The sequence below is a fragment of the Phragmites australis genome, chromosome 4 (assembly GCF_958298935.1).
Source record: "Phragmites australis chromosome 4, lpPhrAust1.1, whole genome shotgun sequence".
Taxonomy (NCBI): domain Eukaryota; kingdom Viridiplantae; phylum Streptophyta; class Magnoliopsida; order Poales; family Poaceae; genus Phragmites; species Phragmites australis.
Window position 1 is genome coordinate 5,341,108 of NC_084924.1, and position 24,566 is coordinate 5,365,673.

The window sequence follows — 24,566 nt, forward strand, 5'->3', positions numbered from 1 at the left end:
GCCGTTTAAGTATTGTCTTTTACATGCAGCTGAATGATTACACAAAGGCACATGTAATTTAGGTGGTCCATTTCTTAATGTGTCTCCTGTTCCTTTGCTTTCTTCTTTCCCTCTTGTTCCTGAATCTCTGCAAGAACAAGGCCACAGAATACATACTTTTATCGTTTGGCATGCCTACAGAGCCTGATTAAAATACCTCTGTGAAAGGAATCTTACATCATTCATGTCTTGTCTCCTGCTTTTTCATCAGGGTTCAGAGAGAGGGAGGAAGGAGCTGCATGCTCTGTTTGTGTAGGTGTGTATAAAAGGGAAAGCCTGTGGCCTTTGGAGCCATACAATGATCAGAAACTGAGAGTGAGACGAGCCAAGTTGTAGTTGGAGCTCAGCAGGATACAGTTCTTGAGTCACTTCTCTGACATCCACAGATAGTAGAGCAGTTGCATAGGTGAGGAATGAGCTCCTTCCTTTCCCTTCCATCAGATTTCCTCATCAATCTTCAATGCTCTGTTCTATCATTTTTAAGCTTTGGAGTGGAGTTGGATATGATGTTTATCCTTTTTCAGGCTTACTTAGCCTTCTCATTTGTAGTAAGCATATTTTGGAGAAGACTTTCAGATCACGACCACACCTCTTTCAGTCTTTCTTTTCAGAAAGCCGACATATTTTAGCCTTATACTGTTGTTCTTCAGTTTTTCACTATTGCATTCTTCGATTCCAGCACCAAGGCTTCCTTTCTTACAGTTGCATAGTACTTACCTCTTGTTTAAATTCACTTCAGGTTGAAAGAGAGAGAGTAGCACACCTCCACAATGCGCATGGAGCAAGTATTCAGGCACTGTGACAGAGACACACTAAAGATGGCCATGCTGAAGCATGAAGAGACTTTCAGACAGCAAGTAGGATCAAAAGCTTCCATCTCTCCAACATCAGAACTTGCTTATCTTCGGATGAGAACAGCAATGTACTAACTAAAATCATCTTCTCTGATGTGCAGGTTCACGAGCTCCATCGCTTATACAGTTTTCAAAAGCTTCTGATGCGAGACCTCACGAGCCAGAGGAACGTGTCCACCTCCCCGAACGGCGGCTCCACCGAGCACAGAAGAGGCACGCTCGGCTTGTGCGCCTACGAGCACCGCTACGCCGCTCGCGGTCGCGGCGGCCACGTAGCAGCGACGCCAACGCCTCGCACCGCGCTCAGCCTCGACGTCGTGGCGCCGGCCGTCGGGTACGTCCGGAGCCCGGAGGAGGCGGACGAGGAGACCGACGACGAGGCGGAGCTGGAGCTCACGCTCGCCGTGGGCGGCGCCGGCGCCGGCGGGGGAAAGAAGAGGTACTGCGAGTGCCCATCTGGCGGGGAGAGCTTCTCGTCGTCGTCGACGGAGTCCGACGTGCTGCCCACCGGCCGGGAGTGGCGCCAGGCGCGCGGTAAGCCGTACCACAAGAGGAAGTCGGCGACCGGGCTGGACGCGGTGCCGGTGGAGGACGGCATCGAGGTTCAGCCGCCGCCGCTGCTGTTCCACTGGCTCAGCCTCAGGATGGCATGAGATGAGAGGGAGCAAGAACACATGCATGTCTTCCTGCATGCTCGTAGTGTCAGGGACTCAGGGTGTTGACATGCTACTATTCTTCAGTTGAATGCTTCTGTGTGTTCCAGCTTAGTGATGGATCAGGTCTAGAAATCAATAATTGACCAGTTGTTGAGGAGAATGTAGGATCCAGTTTCCGAAAGGGGAGGAGAACGTAGGGGCTTTTCCTTTTGAGTTGAAGCTGTAAGTGTGATTACCTTAGTGCAAGTGCCTCTGCTTTCATTGACAGTCAACTTTTCAATCATCAGAATGCCAGACACCAAGAGTTCAGTAAAAACACCCAACTTTCTGAAAGCTTTTCCGGATCAAGTAAACTGAACCAGTTTTTTTTTTCTTTTGCAGACTACAAGGTGCTGTTGATAGAGTGATTGATCCAAACTGGTGCATCCTGAAAGATTCATCACATACACATCAAGCATGTGAAATATAGGCTCATGCAAAGTCTGCATATATTTAAGTGAGGCTGATACCATTTTTTTTTTTTTGAGGAAATGAATTGTGAATAGCGATTGTTTCTACGATTCGCCATCGAATAGGTCTGGTTTCCTTCAATACCATCGAATAGCGAGTTTTCCTAGTTTTATGCCATTGCCTCGGCAAGCTGTGGACCTAAGTGAGACGTTGTAAAAAGACCATTTTGTCTCTATTTCAGTATGTGAGTAATTTTTCTCATGCAACTGCAAATTATGGGTCACATTTTTATTGTTAATATGCAACAAACAAAAGTTACAAGCAATTATATTTCAACGCTTAGTTTAAAGTTGAAAAAACAAATTGAATATCATATACTGGAATACTAGCAACAGAAAAAACAAGTTGAATACTAGCAACATAAATTTGATCAGTAATTCGCAGTGGCATGAGCAAAATTACCCATGTATAGAAATATGGGCAAAATCGTTTTTTTACAACATTTAACATAGGTCCACATCCTGCCTAATGGAGGTGATGGTATAAAAGGAAAAAAACTCATTATCTGATAGTATGGAAGGAAACCAGACCTATTTGATGGAGAATCGTAGAACCAGTCACTAAATATCACTATTTAGTGATAAATAGTTCATTTTCTCAAAATTTTACCCCTTGTGTAAGAAAATAGTTCGACCGTCTCCATAGGAAGACATGCTCTAGAGTGTGTCGTCCTAAGATCTCCAACCAACCTCTCAAATTTGGCTCTCTATTCTTCTATATAGAGAGCTCTCTATCCAGATTCTATTCCTTATTTGTCAACGCACCCCAATTGACTTTTTAAATCTCGTTCTCTAAATTCCACTTCCCTATATTTTATTAGTATCATATAAATAATAAATTGTAATGGCTATATTTCCAATGGTTAAATTTTGTATATGTTTAAATTTTGTTTGAATTCAAATTGAATTAAAAGAAGAATATCACATGATATTATAATATATATATATATAAATATATAAATATAATAGAGCATTACAAAGAAACTCACTTTTCATCATATAACATAGGGCTAAATTAATTTTAGAAATTAGTCCATCACATAAGAAGAATATTAATGATTTTTTTCAAATTCTTGAGAATTTATTTGAGGTCCTAACAATTACTAGAAGTTATAAAAGTAGTTTTGTGGAGAATTTTAATTTACATTCTACATAGGATTTTTATGTGAATCCAATTAAAATAGATTGCACATAGATTATGTAATACATTAAAAAAATTATAAGATTTTTGTAGCAATAAAAAATCACTATTTTGAATAGAGAATATTGAAATGGAAATTAGATATGACGAGTATTGTTCACATGGGTCCACATATCATCGCCTAGTAGCGAAGTAGCGAATTGAGAATAGCGAACAGGAGACCCTGGCTGGATTTGGTGAGCATGGCTGAGCGGACGGAGAGTCAGTAAAAATAAAAGGGAAAAATGCAAAAAAAACCCTCCAAAAATCACTTGGATTTTAACTTTCCATCCAGAAGTTGTTTTGTTGGAAAAACTCCCCTAAAAGTTTGACTTGTTGCAAAAAAATCCCCCAAAAATTCAATTTTTTTAAAAAAAAACTAGAGACAATTCTAAGACCTTATGTGAATTTATTTTCAAAAGTAATATGATTTGCATCATATTTCATGGAGAGGAAGTTTGGAAAAAAGAAAAATATGCAGCTCATTTATTAACTCATGTTATTTTAACTTTGTCATATCTACCATTATTTTTCCTAAAAAATAAATGTTTAAGTAAACTAATAAAAGTGGTTTCACTAATTTTGTGGAGTGTTATGGATTAGTTATGAATTAATCTATCTACAACATATTTACTCAATTCTGCACGTTACAATAATTATTTCAAGATTTCATGAATTTTTAGAAGATAGAGGATCATGTAAGAAGACTAAAAAAATTGGTTTCATAATTTTTGAAATTGGTTTCATGATTTTTGAATTAGTAAATAATTAATTATGCATTTAACTCGAATTAATAAATCAGCTACATATTTTTCTTTTTTTTCAAACTTCCTCTCCATGAAATATGATACAAAGGATATTATTTTGAAAAAAAAATTCACAAAAGGTCTTAGAATTGTCTCTAGTTTTTTTATAGATTTTTTGTGATTTTTTTAAAAAAGATTTGAATTTTTTAGGTGTTTTTTTAACAAAACCAAACATTTAGGGTTTTTTTAATAAAAATAACTTTTGAGGGAAAAAGTCAAAATCCAAATGACTTTTAGGAGGGTTTTACATTTTTCAAAAATAAAAAGGCAGTTGAAGAGCTGGTTGGAGGCTCTTTGTGTTGTGCTGTTTTTTTTTATTATTATTTTTTTATGATAGGGAGCCAGATGAATGGTTGGTTGGAGTTGCTCTAAACCCGAAAGCGTAAACATGGAAGGGCGTCTCCACAAAAGAGAAGGGCGGGCCCCACGTCCGCGAACAATTTTCCTGTCAGCGATGAAAAGCCAGCAGATTCCAGCGCCCCCGTCCCACTCCACCTCCATCCCCACGCTAAATTAAACGAAGCCCCGGGAGATTCGTCTCCACCTCCTCCTCTTCCCCTTCCGCAGTTCCGCCCGCCGAAACCCTAGCCCGCCTCGCCGCCGGCGATGGCCGCATGAGTGCATGACCGATGCGCCACCGCGGAACCGCCTGCCGCCCAGCATCGCGAAGCCCGTCGCCGCCGCAGCCGTCGTCGTAGCGGCGCTCGCGTCCTCCTTCCTCGCCCTCCCGCATCCGCGCGCTGCACCGGTCGCCGCGGGATCCAGGTTCCTCATGTCGAAGGCGAGGGTCTACACCGACGTGAACGTCATCCGCCCCAAGGAGTACTGGGACTACGAGGCGCTCACCGTCAATTGGGGGTAAGGCTCTCACGTCACGTCACGTCCTGACCGGTACACGCCGCTTGCACGTTGGAGCTTAAGCTTATGTGATCCGTATGTATCTCCGTGTGGTAGATTAGGTGGTATCATTGGTATTGGGTGGCCTGCTTGGGTGCTTTTGGATTTCGATATATGTTTTTGTGCATTAAAGGGAGTTCATCTTGTCTACAAGGCTTGGCTGAGCTGGATTCAACTAGTGTTGTATGATAATTTAGAAGGAGCAGATCAATGTGGCACAAACTGTTGAAGCAACAGGGCCTTTATTTCTAACATTGCAAAATGAAAAATACCCACGCTTCTTATAGTTGAGATATTCATCAAAATTTCCTTCACTGTCGACGGAGGACTGATGCGTGTTGTTTATCTCTATCAGGACACTTGAGCTTCGTTAGCTATTTTGTCAGGTTGGTTGAGGTGTATGTTCCCTTAGTCCTTTCGATGTTTGATTATCATCAGGTTCCTGGTAACTCCAGTTTTTCTTCTTTTCTGTTGGTCTGGTGTAGTTAACCTTTTACTTCGCTTTCAATATAAGCTGGAATCACCCATTTCCTAAACTAAGTTTTGAGTGTTTAAATAAACATAGATGAAATTTCATTAGATTTTTATTTTAGTTTTGTAATCAGGCTGAAAATAGATCAATTTTGTATTGAAAGTTGAAACTAGTGTCTATTGAATTTAACGGCGCATCTGTTGATTCTCGGTGATAGGTCATAGAGTTTAATTATTTTGCTTTTAGAATAAAGGCTCAGCTGAACTTTTTATCTTTTGTTAGACCGACTTTTCTTCTAATTGAGAACCGGAGGTATGTGGATCTCCAATCATGCAAATTTCCAGTAATTTGGAATCCTTGTGGATGTATAGAATTCATGCTGCAACACCTTAAGCAATTACCAAAAACATGTAGCTTTCTCCCCATCCTACTGGAAATCATCTACACTATGGCATCGAGTTGAAAGTTGATACTTTAGTGTAATGCACTTTTTTATTTAGTGACATCCGAGGAAGTGCACAATTTTACTCTTGGTGAAGAGCTTCTTTTGATTCTGTAATCAGTTATATTTCCTTTATATGGTTTTCCTAGTTTTGGTGAAGTCTTAACAGGATGTCTTGATAAAAAACATGAACAATATCTAATTGATTGGCTGCCTTGTCTCTTTTGAGATTTATGGAAAAATATAGGAAAAAAGCTATTGCATTTTCAGTAAGTTCATTTCAGAAATTTACTTGAGAATACACGTCCTCTCCATGGAATTTGCATTGCAGCACTGATTCAATTTCTATTTTCCAAAGCAACTGTAAGAACTGTCCTATAATCCACCCTTTTGGTCTGTTTAATTCTTTTTATCAATGTTTCTCGAGCACCTTGTAGTATATTATGCCTTTTGTGTTTCTATCAAGGTTCCTAACAATTGTGATACATCTTTGAGATTTTGACCAGTGAGCAGGATGACTATGAAGTTGTCAGGAAAGTTGGAAGAGGTAAATATAGTGAGGTCTTTGAAGGCATCAATGTTAACAATAACGAGAAATGCATCATTAAGATCCTTAAGCCTGTCAAGAAAAAGAAGGTATTAAATGGACCGTGTTGAGCATTCTTTGTACCCTTTTTCCTTGCACATTCCCTTTTTATAGTGAACTCAAGTTAAATTTTTGATGATAGGAGTTGAGTGCCCATGGGTTACTACTTATGAAATAGTTATTTTTATGTTATCTTATTGAACATACCTTTCATATGTTTATGCAGATCAAAAGGGAGATCAAAATACTTCAGAATCTCTGTGGAGGTCCAAATATTGTGAAGCTGCTTGATATTGTCAGAGATCAGCATTCAAAGACCCCGAGCTTGATCTTTGAATACGTCAACAACACAGATTTCAAAGTTTTGTACCCCACGTTGACGGATTATGACATCCGCTACTACATATACGAGCTACTCAAGGTTTCCATTGCTTTCTTAACTTACTTGACACTTTCCCTTTAGATCTTACATTATTGTTCTTGTGGAAACATTTGCAATTAGTTGCTTGCTTATTTGGTTAAGCTCCCACTAGACACAATTTCCTGTTAGTATACCCTAGTTTGATGGTATCACTCTAACTGCTTGAAAATTTCCCTCTACTTCAGTTCTTTGAAACTTGATTCATATGTGTTGCACAGTTACATACTTACATGTGTTTGTCACCTGGGGATTTCTGAAAGCACCATCGTATGAAGTTGTAAAATTTGTTGAAGTGCTGATGTCAAGAATTAAGTCATTGATTTGCACAGATTAATGTATAAGAATATGTCTGGTTATTTCATGTTTTCTACTGACAGTTTTAGTTTTTTTTTTTAACATACTCACAGTTCTGAATTTTCAAAGACGCACTTTCTTATAAATAAGATTATAAGAAGTGACTGTACTGATATGCCTCTGATCCTGTGGTTGCCAGGTCTTATTTTCAATCTACATGCTATTTGTCACAATTATTCTTTTAATTCCAGGCTCTAGATTACTGCCACTCCCAAGGCATTATGCATCGAGATGTCAAGCCCCATAATGTAATGATAGACCATGAGCTTCGAAAACTTCGCTTGATAGACTGGGGCTTGGCTGAGTTCTACCATCCAGGCAAGGAGTATAATGTCCGTGTTGCATCAAGGTAGGTGTAGAACTGTAGATATGAGCGAACCACTTGTTTAGTTATTATTTTCTTATTTCGTAATTGGATTAAATTCCATCCTTATAATCACATGCATTTTGAGAACATAGCAAGTTAAGAACAGGACATTCATTTTGCATTTTGTTGGATGTTGATCTTCTGTTGACTCTAGAAGCAGCATATGATCAGGGAGATTTAATTGATCTGAGTTCACTTTTATGTTTCTATAGTGCTGAAATTTAAGCAATAAAGACAATGAATCAATTACATAGAAGACTGAGCAAACCGAGCGAAAGGCATGACATCCCATTATAATTACCCTGTATAATTTTAATATAGCGTGCATTCATTAGTATATCTCTGCAATTTATTTCTTACCAATTTCTCTCTTCACAAATCACAGCTCCTAACTTTCACTTGTATCGGTTCATGCTTTCTCTTTAACATCTGACTTGGGCATATTTTTCTCATTTGATCCAGGTATTTCAAGGGACCTGAACTTCTCGTTGATTTACAAGACTACGATTATTCTTTGGACATGTGGAGTCTTGGTTGCATGTTTGCTGGAATGGTATGTATGGCTGTAAAGATGCTGTCCGGATGTTGATACTATATCTTGGACACAATGTGGCATTGGCAATTAGTCAATGATTGATAACTCATCTGTTAATTATGTGTCATGACTGATGGCTGCAGATATTTCGCAAGGAACCATTCTTCTACGGTCATGACAACCATGATCAACTTGTGAAGATTGCAAAGGTAAGCCTCAGTTTGATTCTTCATCTCACATGTTTTTGGGAAGATGTGTCTGGACCTTTTGGTATGAATTGCTTAGTTACACAGCTCTTGGTTTGATTGTTTGTTTAGAACTAAGAAGTGTTCCACTACGTGCTTGTCTTTTTACTTTGAAAGTGATGCTACACCATGTTTCCTTATTATAAGTGGTTTCTTTAAAGTAGATGATCTCTAGGAAGATATGAATATTTTTTTCTCCGAAACTGCACCCAGATGCTGTTGATACAGCATTAATGAAGCAACAGATGACGCAAAATAATTTGATATTTTATTACCATTAGCTAAATGACCAACTTTTTCTTGCAAATTACATTTTTGGTATGTGCTTTATATGAAATAATTATACCAGAATTGGATAAAACTTGAGGGGTCAACTTGGCATCATATAACTGATTTTAGTTAAAGATCAGATAAACCTTACACCATCAGATCAACACCCACTCCATCTCAACATGAAGTATGCCTGATTCGTTGTTAAGTGGCATGTACCTGATTTTTAGTCACTGTCAAACTTGAAACTGTGGACTTACTGAAATCCACAACTCAGTCAGGTTTGCATGTTTACAGCAAGTTAGCGGGAAAATTTTTTGTTACAAACTAGTCCATGTGGAACATATGATCAAAGGATGGTCAACTTCGGACATATTATCAAAGGTTGATCAACTTTGGGACATATAATCAATTTTCCCATAGCACTCAATATTTGCCTGAGGTCATAGATGGCAAGTCACACGTTTATGTATACATATAAACTTTGAGGAACTGAAAAGTCTTCAGGAAGTTTTTGAATACCTTGCCATATTTTAAATTTTGTTACAAACTAATCCATGTGGGACATATGATCAAAGGATGGTCAACTTCGGACATATTATCAAAGGTTGATCAACTTTGGGGCATATAATCAAATTTCCCATAGCACTCAATATTTGCCTGAGGTCATAGATGGCAAGTCACCCATTTATGTATACATATAAACTTTGAGGAACTGAAAAGTCTTCAGGAAGTTTTTGAATACCTTGCCATATTATTTTGTTTAATACTTATTTGATATGCAGTAATAATCATAAGAGGTTAAACATGAGACCCTGTACATTACAGTATCTAATTCTGCCACCTCGGGCCTTCCTATTATTCTCAGGTGCTGGGAACAGATGGGCTGAATGCTTATTTGAACAAGTACCATATTGAGCTTGACCCTCAACTTGAAGCTCTTGTTGGAAGGTAAATTACCATGCTTTGAGATGTTGCATCCTTTTTGTTTTTTAAAATGAAGAGTTAATTTCAAAAACCTACAACTATTTTGACACATGTTACCAAAAAAACTAAAACTTTTAGTGCTCATTTTAAAAATCTATAACTATTTTGACATGTGTTGTAAAAAACTACAACTTTCTCACCGTGGACCCACCTGTCATCCTCTGGTAACAGGTGGGTCCACGATTAATCCTCCTATTACATGTCATAAAGGATGGCAGGTGAGCCCATGGTGAGAAAATTGTAGCTTTTTGCTACATGTGTCAAAATAGTTGTAGGTTTTTGAAATATGCAACAGAAGTTGTAGTTTTCTGCAACATATGTCAAAATGAATTATAACCCTTCCATGTATATCATATACAGGCATAGTAGGAAACCCTGGTCAAAGTTCATTAATGCTGATAACCAACATCTAGTTTCGCCTGAGGTTTGTTACTAGCGCTTGTATTTCTAATGTTTGTAACCGTTGTGAGTAGTTGCTCAGCATGATTTCATGTATACCTGTAGGCCATAGATTTTCTTGATAAGCTTCTACGCTACGATCACCAAGATAGGCTTACTGCACGTGAAGCTATGGTAAGCCAGACAGATAAGCTACTTTGCAGAGTCTTGCCTGTTTAGACTTGCCCTGATGAAGTATTGTTGCATATCATCATGCTCTATCTGCATTACAATTGATTAACTGAATATACTCTCTTTTGCGTAGCTTGCAGTAATTTTATCTTGCCATCACATTTTGATTTAGGTTTTTAATTTAGGCCTACTCTGTGTTCACTCTTCACTTATTTTTCATTTTTTGACAAAAATATCAATTTTCTCAGAGAGAACATTTTCCTGACTTTTGCCGCTTTAACCCAATGATCTTGAAACCATTTACATTGATAGTATGCAAGTAATATTCTGTACTACATCAGTTTGCATGCATACAAATAGATGTTTGATGCTCACATGATCACATATCTTCCATGTTTCAAGGAATGATCTCGTATCTTCAAGTTTAAATAGAATAAAGTTTATAATTTCTTATAAATTACGCGTGTGCTTGTTGCATTAACACTGAACACATCAATGCCTGTAGGCACATCCCTACTTCCTTCAAGTCAGAGCAGCGGAGATCAGCAGGACACGCCCACAATAATCTTCGTGTACGACCTCTAAATGGAGCTGTTGCTAATTCTGTTGCTAATTATTCTGTAAGCAACTTGCTCCAGCTATTTGCACCATGACAGTGATTCAGATAGTACGAGTTGCATTGTATGGGAGAGCCCTTTATATCTTTAAACTTGGGAACACTGTGCTTTATTCCGCTAATTGTGCTCGAGGGATGCGATGGCATGCATATAATCTTTTCCGCAACGGGGGCATCGTGATCTTGACTAATTGTAGAACACGATTACAGCCCTAAGATGAATGTTGTATTATGGCGTGGTATTGTGTATGCAAGATTCTTTTTTGGGATTCTTGTGATAGTAGTAAACTGCAATGAAATATTCTCAGACGGAGGGGTATTGAGATTATATTTCATTATTTTTTGAGAAAAAACGTTTTGCTTATTATTATATGGCTAATACTTAAATGAAGTCATTTTAGAGCCGTTAAGTGTGTTAAGAGCTTCAGCTGCTGCATGCGGATCTGATTAATGAAAATTTGACTTGCCTGACTAAAGATCAAGCTCTCGTGTATAATTCATGTACGTCTCCTTTTCATTGAGAACTTAGGGGTACAGCATTATAGTACAGCCTGTCGTCATTTCCCTGTTGCAACGGCAATTGACACAAAGCAAACAGAACGGCTACACTTTCTCTTCACTGGTTTATTAATGTGCACGGCAATTGAACAAATATAATGTGCAAGGATACGGAACTGTCAACTGTGTACAGAAATGGTTAGTGTACGTGTATCTATTTTGGAGGGAGTCTTGACTCTTGCGCCTCTTGACCGCATCTACACCGTATTATCTCTAATCCATTTTGTGGCGACCCATTTCTCGCCCTTGATCACTGGGCAGCTACCATGAAGTGAAGTCTGCGACAGCATGTCCACGCACAAGTTAGTAGTACACACTATCCAATATTACCATGGAGTAGTGGTAACTCTAGATTCATTTAGCACAGAATTTAGCGTCTACTGCAGATGAAAGATAACGCCACGACGACATGAGTTCCTACTTCGTGCACAATTTACAGTATGAAAAAAAGAGGCCAGGAATAATTTGAGTGACTACCACATACCGGGTCGATGGTGCCATTTACCATAAGGGAGTAAAACAAGAGACCATCACCCTTCCTTGGTTTCACCTTTAGGCCAATGCACTGTTCATAGTCATAGCCTATGTCCATATTCTCCCCATTCTGTAAATCAGCACAGGATGCATTAGAATATAGTTACAAAATACATAGCAATTTTTCATTGGCACTCACCTCATATGGGAACATAGTTTCTCCCCCTTCTTCGACGTCCATTAGATAAAGCAAGAAAGATGCCACCTGAGACATCACATTTCAATCAGTTCCCTTAGTTACATACTTTAGTTGAATAATTTAACAAAAATTACTTGTCTCCAGCATTCAAGTATGTAGATTAACATATTCCTGAAAAATCAGTGTGCTGTGAATGTGGGAAATCAAAGAGAGGAACAAAAAAAATCTAGGAGATAAACTAGATTACTGTTATGGAATGCAATCAACAGATTAGCTAATTTTGGAATTAAATTAGTAGTTTCCGTAGTTATTACTTTCATGTTTAGTTGGAGAATATTAGATTAGTTATTTCCTTGTTTAGCTTAAAGGTTTCCTTAGTTATCTCCTTCCATAAATAAATGTGCCTATATAAAGGCAGCAGTGTGTTTTGGATTAAGCAAGCAAAGAAATAAACAAAGTAAAGATCAGAACCTGCTAGGCAGTGCGATCTAGTTATCCCAGTTACATGTTTCTTAATATTTGATATCAGAGACACCGATCCTGCTCCCCACCGTTGCCAGCCACTACCTACCAGCCACCGCTCCACCAGTCGACGCCTTCACTGCCACCTACTTGCCCCCCACCGCTCCAACTGTTTTTCGCTCCACGCCGCCGCCCTCTTCTGCCATGGGTGATCGGAAGACCCTTGAAGACATTCTGCGCCAGCTCTCCACTAACATGGCCGCCATCAAGACAGACCTTGCCACCATCAAGCTCCGTCAAGACAACTTCGAAGGGCGTCTTTCATCCGCGCAGCCCGACATGGGTGAAGGTTCTAAGGCTGGTGATGACAGCTACAAGGGCAATTCGGGCCTCTTTCCCATGGATCACAATGAAGATAAACGGGGAGTTACTCTCTATCATAAACTATCCTTCCTGACCTATGACGGCGAAGATGATCCGTTACCATGGCTCAACCGATGTGAACAATTTTTTAGGGTCAGCGCACTCTCAAAGAAGAGAAGGTTTGGCTCGCATCCTACCACTTAACGGGTGAAGCCCAATAGTGGTGCATGCAGTTGGAACGTGAAGAAGGAACCATATCTTGGCGCAAATTTTCAGAATTTGTCAACATGCGTTTTGGGCCGCCAATCCATACTAACTCTTTGGGTGAGTTAGCTCGCCTTTGCCGAACCAGTTCTGTGGTAGATTATCATAAGCAATTTTTGTCTCTCTTGAACTGGACCACACCGCTTCTCCCAGAACAACATATTCAATTGTTCACTTCAGGCCTCGACAAACCCCTTAGCACTGATGTGGAACTCCAATTCCCTTCCAATCTGCAAACAGCCATGAGTTTGGCACGTGCTTATGAACAACGACTGTCTGAAGAGCCCGATGATTCTATCCTTAAGCACTCATCTCACCCAACAACAGCAGCAACAACAACCACAACACATGCAACGGTAGCAACAACAACCGTAGCAGCATCAAACCTGAGGTTAACTCTAGTAGTCCATCATGAAGGTCAACGAGGTCGTCAATCATCTCCAATTCCTGCAGTTCCTTCTCCCACCCCCGTTGTTGGACAACACATGCGCTACCTGACTACACATGAGATGGCTGATCACCGTGCAAAAGGGTTATGTTCAATTGCCCTGAGTCATTTTCTAAAGATCACCTACGTCAATGTTCAATGAAGGGAATTCATTTTCTGGAATTAGAAGAAGATATGGTTGTATACCAATACAACGATAATGGCAGATTCTTAGGCGCAAGAAATTCAACTCGAGGACGAGCTGTTTCATGACAAGGAGGGAAATGTTATGGAATGCAATTAATAGATTAGTTAAGTTTCGAATTAAATTAGTAGTTACATTAGTTATTACTTCCATGTTTAGTTGGAGAAGATTTGGTTAGTTATTTTCTTGTTTAGCTTGAAGGTTTCCTTAGTTATCTCCTTCCATAAATAAATGTAATCACCTATATAAAGCCAGCAGTGTGTTTCGGATTAAGCAAGGAAAAAAATAAACAAAATAAAGATCAGAGCCTGCTAGGCAGGTCGATCTAGTTATCCTAGCTACCCGTTTCTTAATAACTACATAAACAGTTAAATCTCATATTTAGGATTCCATTGTAAAAAAGACATGTTATTAATAGCTAGCACTTTTTAGAATATTAGTGCCTTTCTTCTTCTCGGAGTAAAAATAGTTCAATTCACTCAACGTCACAACAAAGCTCAGGTTAGGCAGAATGCAAGCAAAACTGCAACATACCCTTTGACTTTTTTGAGGACCGTATTGAGCAGGGTCAAACGCATCATAATGCGAAGCGTACCTTTGTCCAATCTCATACCGCAGGACATTAAAGGGCTTCAAGATATGACAAAAGTAAATAGTCAATCAATAAATACTATAAATGATGAATTTCATGTATTTTTCCAATACATTATGAATGATCCCAAAGTATGTCACTTCAATGGGCGCGAAACTCAACAATTGCACAAAGAATATAGCATCCATAGATCAATATGGACAATTTTTTTTTCAGGGGAAGGAAAATTACCAAGTGTAATGTAGAAAGAATATGGTACTGCAAGGACTAATCTAAAACTATTAACAGTAGGCACGCTTCCTGTTAGTCCTACTGTGCAAACAGCAAGGTTATCTTTGAAGTTATATTTGCATATGTAGAAGATAACACTTCCATTCTTTATAAGAAACTCATCATATGCCAATATCACATATGGGAACCATTAAAGCTGTAAAATGTATGCTTCATGTGAAATGCCAGCATGTCACGGACAGAATTAACACACTTTATAAGCTGTTCTTGTTTTAGATACCAGCCAAAGCATGAGCGCACTTGGCAAAAAAAAAGAATCAACATGGATTTAGAAACTTTTAGCTCAGGATTGTATCATTTTCAAATATTTTATTTTTTCCCAGTAGATCACTTTCTTGTTTCAACCCTTGTTATTTTGTACATATTATTATCTGTTGGTTTGTCTCCATTGTGCTGGGTCCCACTGGCACATAAATTTGTTCCAGAAAAGAAATGGACACATGTACATTAAGTCTCCTTGAGAGAATAAATTCTCTGGTACATTTAATTGAAATGACAAACACTAAAATACGGTATACAATAGCAAACTTTATGGGATAGTACCTCCCCATGATTTCGGGGTATCATGGTAGCCCTTGCAATCTTCTTTTCAACTTCTGCAAGGGTTCCACTTGGATCTTCATTAGCACTGAGGAATGTTCCTGAACTGCTTGTCAGAAGGAATTGTCATTAGTTCATTGCAAATCAGATAATGCCAGAGGTCTAGTTATTTTCATGGTTATGTGTGGAAGACAAAGCATCATCTGAAGCTAGAATACAAGAAACATAATCACTGAAGAATTGGATGTCAACATGAAGAATATGTGTGGCACTCTTAAATGTCAACCATTTTAGTGGAAAATTCATTAAACATGAAAAAAAAATGTATTGATGGATACTGGAAAACTCAGAAATGCGGAAATCAACAGTCAACAACAGACATATCTATCCCATTATGTGTTCCCAATAGTAAGCAGAAGTTTTGGTATAACAATGCGGCATTCCATAGACAAAACTACTGCACAATCTCTCCACAGTAATAAACAAGCTCCATTTTGTCAACCTATTTCCTGTACTATAATTAATCTCGACTGTAAGGTTACCTTGTCCTGATTCCTTTGGTACTCTCCTTGGTTTCTCCCTTCCTCAAAGCTAATGTTGACGGTGCAAGTCTTTCCTTTGCAGTTCGTACTATATTTTCACACTGTTCTGATGTCGCAAATTGTGGAAAATACAATGCACGAGGCTGCCAGCTCAAAATCTGCTCAAGAATGTCAGAGTTATGTTACTAAAGCAGCATCGATCAGTTTCCCGAAGATGATAAGAAAAACAACAATAGTTGGTGAAGCTGAGATTACGGTGTAATAAGTAACAGAAGTAAGATATAAAAAAAATCACTGGGTTCTCACCTTAAAAACTAGTGCAATTTTGAAGGAATGGGACAATGGTAATACAGCAATGAGCTAAATGTGAGATGCATGTATGGTGAGTGATCTAGGGTGCCTAAAAGTGAATCACTAAATTATTTACAGGACATCAGTCAACATGTTCCTTTTACTTGAAACAACTTTTCTCAACGTAGCCAATAACCTACACAATTGCCCAATTCACACTTATATATTAGGCAAGAAATAGAAGCTAGATAATCTACATCCTTCTGTTGCAAAAACATTCCTTCAATATGCCGATTTAGTGAGCAATTGTCTGGTCATACGAAACAAGTAACGAGGATCTAGCTAAGCCGACGGCAGAAATACAGGTTAGCTCTGCATTGGTCAGACGCCACGTAACTGTTAAAAAAGATCACATTCGTTGCATTTTCTGCTTGTGTCATGATGCCTACACAACCATCCCAAATTCGAAATGCCTACCATGATTCCATCACACCACGCCCATGAAAGTTGCATGCTCGCAACAAACCCCGCACTCCGCCACAATCACATGCTTCTTATCAGGGTATCACACTAAATCCGCTGGACAAAAGGTACAATTATAATCGGGAGATAATTTACTCTGATAGATCACTCTCATCCCAACTGTCCACCACAACATACCACCCTATAGTCAAATTGAGTGAACCAGGAGGAATGTGACCACCCAACGCCTTTTATTCACATCCCAGCGTAAAATTTGCGACGAACACTCATGCGCGCAAGCATGCCCTCCTCATTATTACATCACACCAAACTTTGAAAAAAGGAAAAGTCTATTTTTCATCCCTCAACTATCGCTACGGTTTAATTTTCGTCCTTCAACTCTAAAACCACAAATCTTTCATCCCCTAACATTTAAAATCATCTGGAACCCATCCCTCGACCTGTTTCAGAGTGGTTTTTCACATATGACGCTGATGACTTGTATCCTACGTAGCTTGACTATGCTGACTTAGCCTCTCCCACATTAGGGCCCACCTGTTAGCCTCTTCTTCTTCTCCCCCGCTGCCCACCTCCATCGCCGAAAAAGAGGGCCAGAGCGGTAGAGCCCCTACTGCGCTGAGGCCCTGGCCGCCGAGCCGGCTGCGCCGCCCTGCTGGCCGCCCACTCTTGCCTCCACCACCGCTGGTCAGAGCCTTGCTGCTGCTGTCGCACATGGTGCTACCCATTCGTCGGCAGATACAATTTGTCGTGCTCGCGTCATTTGGTTGGCCAATGTCGTCAACGTCGACGGTTAATTCTTCATGCCCTCTCTCTCTCAACCCGGCCGTGCCATCGTAGCCAGTGCTTCGGCCGTGCTGTGGTGTTGTCTTTTCTTGCTTTGTGTTGGGCCCAACCTTCATACCGTTGCGCCGTGGAGGTTGTAGCTGTACCGGCCATCGCGCCGTGATTCCATAATCTGGCCACGATCATCGTTGGGTAGCCATCACCGCCTCCCTGGTGGGCTCCGACCAGCAGGGCAGCGCACCCGGATCGACGGCCAGAGCCTCGGCGCAGTACGGGCCATGGCCCTCTTCTTCCGCAGTGGAGGCCGCGGCCAGTCTTGGCCGGGGCGCAGACTCGAGCGACGATGGGGGAGAAGAAGAAAAAGGCTGATAGATGGGGATGTAAGTCAGCAGTACCACATGTGCAAAATCACTCTGAAATAGGTTGAGGGATGAGTTCAGGACGATTTTAAATGTTATGGGATGAAAAATTTCCGATATTAGAGTTGAATGACGAAAATTAAACCCTAGCAGCAATAGTTGAGAGATAAAAAATAGACTTTTTTCTTGAAAAAACAAAATAATGGGTAAACGACGACGGAACAACCAACCCACGGCGGGACGGAATCCGAACGAGACATCACCTGGTATGGGATCAAGTACGGCGCGATTTCGCCAGACTCGCCGTAGGGCATCTCGGGCCACGCCGCCTGCAGTAGGCGCTCCCTCCGCCCCGGCAGGTCCACCACCTCCTCCTCCTGCGGATCCTGCGCCACCCCACCAGATCAGGAGCGGCGCAACAGCGAATCGGAACGCGGCACCGGCTCACGGGCGGCGGCGCTACGTTACGTTACCTGGGCGAAGAGGAGGGAGCCGAAGAAGCCGGCGAGGAAGAAGAGGGAGCAGGAGAGGAGCACCACGGGCAGCCGCAGTCGCGTCCGCATCAGCCCCACGCCGCCGGAGCCTCCGCCGCTGGCCCTGGTGACTCCACCACCCTTCATCCGGCGGTCTCGCCGATGGTGAGAGGCGCCTCCCGTCTGACGCGTGTGGTTGTTGAGCGGGAGACGAGGACGAGGACGAAGTGCTCGTGTCGCCAGAGAGCGCGTGTGGGTCTTCTCCTCTCTAATGGAGCTTTTTTTTTTCTTCGGAAGATGGAGATCTGTGACGGGTGGGCCCCAAGTACTCGAGAGACGGGCCGGCGCGTTACATCACGTGCGTGCGAGCAACGGGAAGACGGGCGGTTAAGGTGGGCCCAGGCCCAGTTCACGGGAATTGCACAGTCTACAACTGCTGCTGCGTCCCAAACTGTAGTACCCTGCTTCACAGTACAAGTTTACAGGCGAATGCTACTTATCAACCGTCTATTTTTTTTTTCGAACGTGCCGAACCCATCCGGACTCGAAGTCTGGGTGACGCACGCGGGCTCCGATTTATTTCGGTTTTCACAGTTTCTCCGGCGTGGTGCTACAGAAAGGATTACGACGTACTCGTCGTCTATGGGATTCTTGATGGGTCCTAGTAATCTTCGGATGGACGCTTTCTTCAAGCTGCGTGTAGTTGTAGGGCTAGCATGTGCATGCGTTAGATATGTGTGGTGTGGGTTCGTGTGTATGAGGTGAGTGCGTATGTTCATATTCAGATACTACATCTGTATTTAGTGGTGAAGAGTCAAAAAAAACCGTCTATTTTTTAATAATGATATGAGCCGTGTTCAACCTCCTGTCCTCATCTACGTGCTCGCTCTCCTCTCTCTCGTCCTCCTCCACCTGTGTCCAGCAACATTTCTACCATCGAATTAACAGTCACGCTCGTTAACCCATGACACTGGCCAACAACCATCCTCCACTGCCAGCAGCCGGCGGTGTCCCTATCGCCTCACCACCCCACACCCACCTCCTCCGTTAAGTCGATCTGCTTCTCCAAACATTCCTCTAATCCCAAAAAGCACACTCCGTCGCCGGCGCTTATAAATTTCACTATGGGAATATGCCTTACATCATAGATGGCGCATGCATAACCAAGATCAATTGCTGCAGTGGTAATCAACTAAAATAACTAAGAGTAAATGACGAGGTATGGTTAACAAGTCAGCTAATTGACTCCATAACCAGCTGTAGCCTTCAGAAGGTTCCGGTGTCCAAATGCTTACAAGGAAATGCTTCAACTCGTATAAAAAGCTTCAACTTCAGCCGTGGGATCTTCATAAACTTCTTGCTTCACTATTTTCTTTTCCATCCATCCTGGTCATTGGTATGTTAGTGTTCTTGGTCAATTCTCAGGTTTTTGTTCTTTTCCGTATTAAGCGGCTCATGTTTTTGTTCCCGGAGCCTTTTGCTCACACACTGTTGAAGCTATAGGCTATAGCCATTAGTAGACAACGGACCCACATGGTATGTATAGAGCGACTTCAGGTGGTACCAGACTAACAGAGTAGTTCAGTAGTTGCAGAATGCAGACTTACAGTCCTGCAGCTCACAAATGGAGATAGTTAAGAGTATAGCAAAGCTAAAATGCAAGTTTTTCATCAACCAGAAAACTAAATTCAGTGACTCGTTCCCGTCAAAAAAAATTGGTCGGCATGAACAATAATATATCACATGAGGCATGTCAGTCATACAAAAAAACACAAATCACGTGCAAATGAATCTACCCGCAAGATAATTCCAAACTAGCCCTTTCTGAGCAGTGATGCAGCTGTAGATATAGAATGACTTACTTTTCAAAATAAATAAGCCCGATCATAGTCATTCGTGTAAAGTGCTAACAAGTAACAACCACCTCTCAGAAAAGTACCAGGGAACTTAAAGTAATATATGAAATGCATAATAACTGAAAATTTTAATGCCAGCATGGCGACTTCTCGTAAAATCAGTTCAAATTTAGAAGGCGCCACCTCCTCCTTTTTTATCTAAAGTAAAATCGATTAGAACTTCACACACTCCCTCAGGTTGCAAGACAACAAACTTTCAGATGCAAAGCGTAGTTGTAGTTCAGCAAAGTTTGGATTAAAATTCTTACGAACATATACCACAATTGTAATACTATAATAATATGTGAACAGTAGTGGATACCAACATCTATGGAAAAGCTACATGCCACTGCTAAGATGCTAAAAAATGGTCATACACTGCATACAAAGATGTTAAAACGTAGGGTTCTAGCTGTCTTACCATCATAGGGTCAGCTATTTCATTGCAGATACTCTGCAAGTCCCACCATCACGCTCTATATCAAACATGCAGAACAGTCCACAGCCTCAGAAAGATGTTCTTACCAGTTATCATTTCAAGAAAACTGCATAATTTCCTCACAAACTATACAGTGCCACACTGACAAACAGTTTGCTCAAAGATAGGCGGAACGAAACCAACAAAGGGTGACACCACAGCTTCAGACTAGCTGCTGAAGAAGGATAATGAGTTCGCCAAACAACTATTGTCATGGTGTCCTCATGTCATCCCCCTTGTCCCTATTAAGAATTTTTTTGAATAACTGATGAATATGAGATAATGGCAATTGCAAGAAGTTACTCATGCTCCATTGTCTTCTTCGAGCATCCTCAAGATCTAAAGATCTGTAAGCAAGAGTGACGAGGTACATTGCTGGATGCAATCTCCTGCAATTCCAGATCGAAAATCTGAGCCAACAATAACAATTTGTACCTTGTGTGCAGCTGCAACACGAATGTATCAACCAAACAAGCCAATTTAAGTAGCAACAACACTTGTAAAACTTACTTTTCAGAATGTTCATTGAAACTATCCCACTGTCTTTGTGATGGAATTGTCCTCCCTTTCTTGTCTCTCCCAAATGTCTCAATATACCAGCCACCAGTATCATGCATGTAGCAACGAGGTTCAAAGAGCCAATACCTGCAAAAGAGGAAGTGTATAAGAGGACTGGTCATTATTGCCTTTACAACGATACCGGGTAAGTTTTTTCATGCTGATAGATGAATTTGCTGCACAGATTACTTGTTGAGTACCACCCTTCAAGACTTGGACAAACTAGAGGCAAACTTTTTGCATGGTTTGGAGTATTACCTTTTTTTTTGTTGGGGGGGTGGGGGGGGGGTGGGATGGTCTATTACTCAATTATACATATTTTTCCAATAACAACAAGCAATTCAGCAAAATAATACTACCTCTGTTCTTTTTTAGATGTTGTTTTAGCCTTCAACACATAGACCAAGGTTACAATCAATTCTCACCTTTGATATGTCTACCCCTCTTGAATGTTCTCATTTTCAAGTAATAGCACCCAAGTCATCAATCCACCATACTCATTTAATCCTATTCCAACTTCCAAGAGCTTTAATTAGGGGCTCTTTTGGGAAAAAACCACCTAGAAAACCTAAAATGATATCTATTTGAGAACAAAACCAAATTCCTAAAACAAAATCTGTTTGAGAATGGAGGGAGTAGCTCTCAACTGAGCAGCTATCTGAACCTCTCCAGTTCATTGACCAGGAAGTCTAGGATCCTTGTCATTGGACACTCACTTGATACGGGATAGATTTAACAAAGTTAAGGATTTACAACCATGTCCCTGTCAAGCACGTATGTTGCTGACCAAAACACGTTCGTTGAAGGTATCTATCCTAAAATCAGAATCCAACCTATTTTTTTTCAACTTAAACATTTCATATTTAAGGCTCTAGTTCATACCATTGCTTCATCAGCAATTCAATCCTATTTGGAACTTGGAAGGACTAATTTCCATGGTTCCATCAATACAGCTAAAATATGCAGCATGAGTTCAACATGGGCGCACAAGCAATATAGAAGTAAGTATACCTGCTAGGTGGCAACTGGGCCCTACTACATCGACACTCACAGGGTGAAACTTCATCTCCAACTTGATACCAGTGCATGTGTTTAACCTGTGTAACATATGAAGTTGCAGCTAACACTCAACACAGTACTAGCCCAAAGAATAGTGTTGCACCATCACACAGTCATATAACAATAGACACCATTCTATCATGCATGGTTCTTGAATTCCATAAGAAAAATTTGTACATATTACAGTGTGCATAAGCAATTTGATCTTAGCATATAAGTATTTGAGAAATGTATTCATACTTCATACCATCAATGTCCTGTGCTTCATAATTACATGTGTCTTAATGCCGTGTCCATCATAGACACAGCAGGCTCCTTCCTCCCCAGTGGTGGCCAACCCAGTAATTGTGCCAAGGAGAAGATTCCCTTGCATTAAATCAGATGCAACCGCTTCATTTGGAACAAGATATACATGAATGTGATCTTCTACATCCCCTTTGTCAATGCAATTGCACTTGGGGCTCCTAGTTGCAGTAGCCACTACTTTCCCACATATACGCAACTCAATATCCTTGTAGGCATCTGATGGAGGATTATCATCATACACCATCTCTTTGTTGTGTCTATCAACAGGATTGACAGATATTGAATCCTTATTTGCATTTGTCGAAACATTTGTAATAACCCCAGAAGTTCTAAAACCAAAACGTGCCACCTTCTCACGACAAGCATCTGTGAGCTCCTGGACGCCATCAGCTACACTAACAATACCAAACAGATCACGGCCTGATACAAGGTGCAATAGCTCAGAGGTCTCATATACAGACCTCTCCTCAGCTTCGAAGCAATCAGGAAGGACATCCATGGACTCAACATCGGGGCCGTAGTATGCAGCGTGGATTGCTGTGTACAGTTCACTTTCAAGCCTATCAAAATAACCTGAGCCAGTCGCAACCCTTTTCTTCGTAACAATGTCATCAATGGTAAGCCTATACCATTTCAACCACTCAACAACATTGCTCTCTCTAGCTAATGCAATGCCTGAGCCTGAACCACTTGGATAGACATACTGAGACGGCCTAGGATGCTTGTGCACAACTCGCCTCTGTGATCGCAGGTAGCTATCATAATGAGCCCTTTTCTGTGAATCCGATAAGATCTGCAATATTACAAGCCTGCTATAAGCTAGGTTTCATGATAAACTTGCAGCTTTTTGGCTGATTCACAGGTTCCAAATGAATCAAGCAATGACGAGCTGCTGCTTAGAAAATTAATTCTGTAGCAATTTTTTCCTCCCACATGTGAACATATACGGACTAATGCTCAGTGTGCACCCCTAGTTTGGCAAGTCACACAATTTTTACTCAGAATAAGGGCTTATAATCCTTGAGACAAAATTAGGAGTCCCACAGTTAGTGATTATCTTGCTAGCGCAATTGAATTGCGTTAAATACCTCGTAGGCGGCGAGGATCTGAAGGAATCGGCGGGAACCCGCCGCCGCGGCGACGTCTGGATGCGTCTCCTTCGCTAGGCGATGGAAGGAGGCCTTGATCTCGGCGTAGGAGCTCGTCTCTCCCACCCCAAGCACCTCGTAGGCGCTCCTCCCCGCGCGCTCGTTGTCCGCGGGGGCGGCGGTGCTCGCCGGCCGGCCGCGCCACGCGAGAGGGGGAAGGGCCGCCTCGCCGCCGCTACGGAGTAGGAGAAGTCGCCGGAGCTCAGCCGCGCGAAGCGCCATCGTTTAGCTGCCGCCGATTGCTGAGCCTGTCGAGTGGGCCGGAGTGACGTAGACACCGATGCAACGGCGCTCCAGTGCAGTCGGTAGCGGAGCCAGTCAAAAACATAAGTAAGATAAAAAATATAGGTAAAATAGACTCGGCTACTCAGCTATAAATTAGTGTTATTAAAGATAAAAAAATACGATATATAAATTGAAAAGATAAAACGGGCATACGGCCGTAGAAGACGTCAAGACGATGACGAGGAGGGCTCGGATGCGAACCACCGATTTCTGGCCGTTCATCTCCTTACGGGCCGTCCCAGCTTCATGTTTGGGCCGCAACCATGCTTAGATCAGGTGGCCCAAAGGTGATGTGGCATTTGGGACGAGCTTAACCCGGGCGAGCGCGTACTAAAAGTAGCATGGCAATATACAATTCAAGATATCTAGTTTTTATTTGGTAGAGCTCTAATTTTAAAAGAATAGAGCAGCGTGTTTTTAATTCTAGAAATTTAATATAACTGAAACCAAGAGTATACTAGATGTATTTAAATAAATCTTCTTATTCACATTCTAGTCTAAAAATATATACCAAACAGAATATTATACACCAGTGTTTAAAGACTAAGAATGTGGCTACGTCATTTAACAATTGTTCTCTCCAATACAAATGAGTGCCGGAAGTTCTTCAAAAACTCACAGACGCAAAGCTGTAGCTTTGGTGCCCGTCGGGAGGAGATGAATGCGACTAGAGACACTCGTGGCAACTCCCCTCCCACCCACCTCCCCTGCCCTTAGACCTCTAC

General features: G+C 41.1%; 4 protein-coding genes across 6 annotated transcripts; 2 read left to right on the top strand and 2 right to left on the bottom strand.

The window, feature by feature from the left end:
- Positions 1-2,317, top strand: LOC133914111 (uncharacterized). Of its 3 annotated transcripts, none has more exons than XR_009909168.1 (4): positions 1-445; positions 779-896; positions 995-1,853; positions 1,931-2,317. XR_009909168.1 is itself a non-coding variant. In XM_062357264.1 (3 exons), exons 2-3 carry the CDS (start codon positions 810-812, stop codon positions 1,544-1,546), a joined length of 639 nt encoding a protein of 212 aa, XP_062213248.1. In that variant the 5' UTR covers positions 1-445; positions 779-809; the 3' UTR covers positions 1,547-1,896. The 3 variants fall into 3 exon arrangements, 1 of the variants encoding a protein (XP_062213248.1); XR_009909169.1 differs by having other exon boundaries at positions 995-1,771; positions 1,931-2,316; XM_062357264.1 differs by lacking the exon at positions 1,931-2,317 and having other exon boundaries at positions 995-1,896.
- Positions 2,318-4,499: 2,182 nt separating this feature from the next.
- On the top strand, positions 4,500-11,193 carry LOC133915380 (casein kinase II subunit alpha-2-like). Its single transcript, XM_062358523.1, has 10 exons — positions 4,500-4,902; positions 6,362-6,491; positions 6,668-6,862; positions 7,408-7,565; positions 8,046-8,136; positions 8,262-8,327; positions 9,502-9,584; positions 9,981-10,044; positions 10,125-10,193; positions 10,696-11,193. Exons 1-10 carry the CDS (start codon positions 4,667-4,669, stop codon positions 10,753-10,755), a joined length of 1,152 nt encoding a protein of 383 aa, XP_062214507.1. The 5' UTR covers positions 4,500-4,666; the 3' UTR covers positions 10,756-11,193.
- A 205-nt stretch (positions 11,194-11,398) lies between these two features.
- Positions 11,399-18,397, bottom strand: LOC133915381 (probable prolyl 4-hydroxylase 9). Its single transcript, XM_062358524.1, has 8 exons — positions 18,113-18,397; positions 17,903-18,025; positions 15,724-15,881; positions 15,185-15,287; positions 14,293-14,388; positions 12,038-12,103; positions 11,849-11,968; positions 11,399-11,642 (listed from the first exon to the last, which is right to left on the bottom strand). Exons 1-8 carry the CDS (start codon positions 18,257-18,259, stop codon positions 11,562-11,564), a joined length of 894 nt encoding a protein of 297 aa, XP_062214508.1. The 5' UTR covers positions 18,260-18,397; the 3' UTR covers positions 11,399-11,561.
- Positions 18,398-19,289: 892 nt separating this feature from the next.
- On the bottom strand, positions 19,290-23,969 carry LOC133915382 (uncharacterized). The gene is made up of 6 exons (XM_062358525.1): positions 23,497-23,969; positions 22,350-23,201; positions 22,055-22,140; positions 20,996-21,130; positions 20,429-20,874; positions 19,290-19,723 (listed from the first exon to the last, which is right to left on the bottom strand). The coding sequence occupies exons 1-5, from the start codon at positions 23,776-23,778 to the stop codon at positions 20,697-20,699; spliced, it is 1,533 nt and encodes a 510-aa protein (XP_062214509.1). The 5' UTR covers positions 23,779-23,969; the 3' UTR covers positions 19,290-19,723; positions 20,429-20,696.
- Positions 23,970-24,566: the final 597 nt, after the last annotated feature.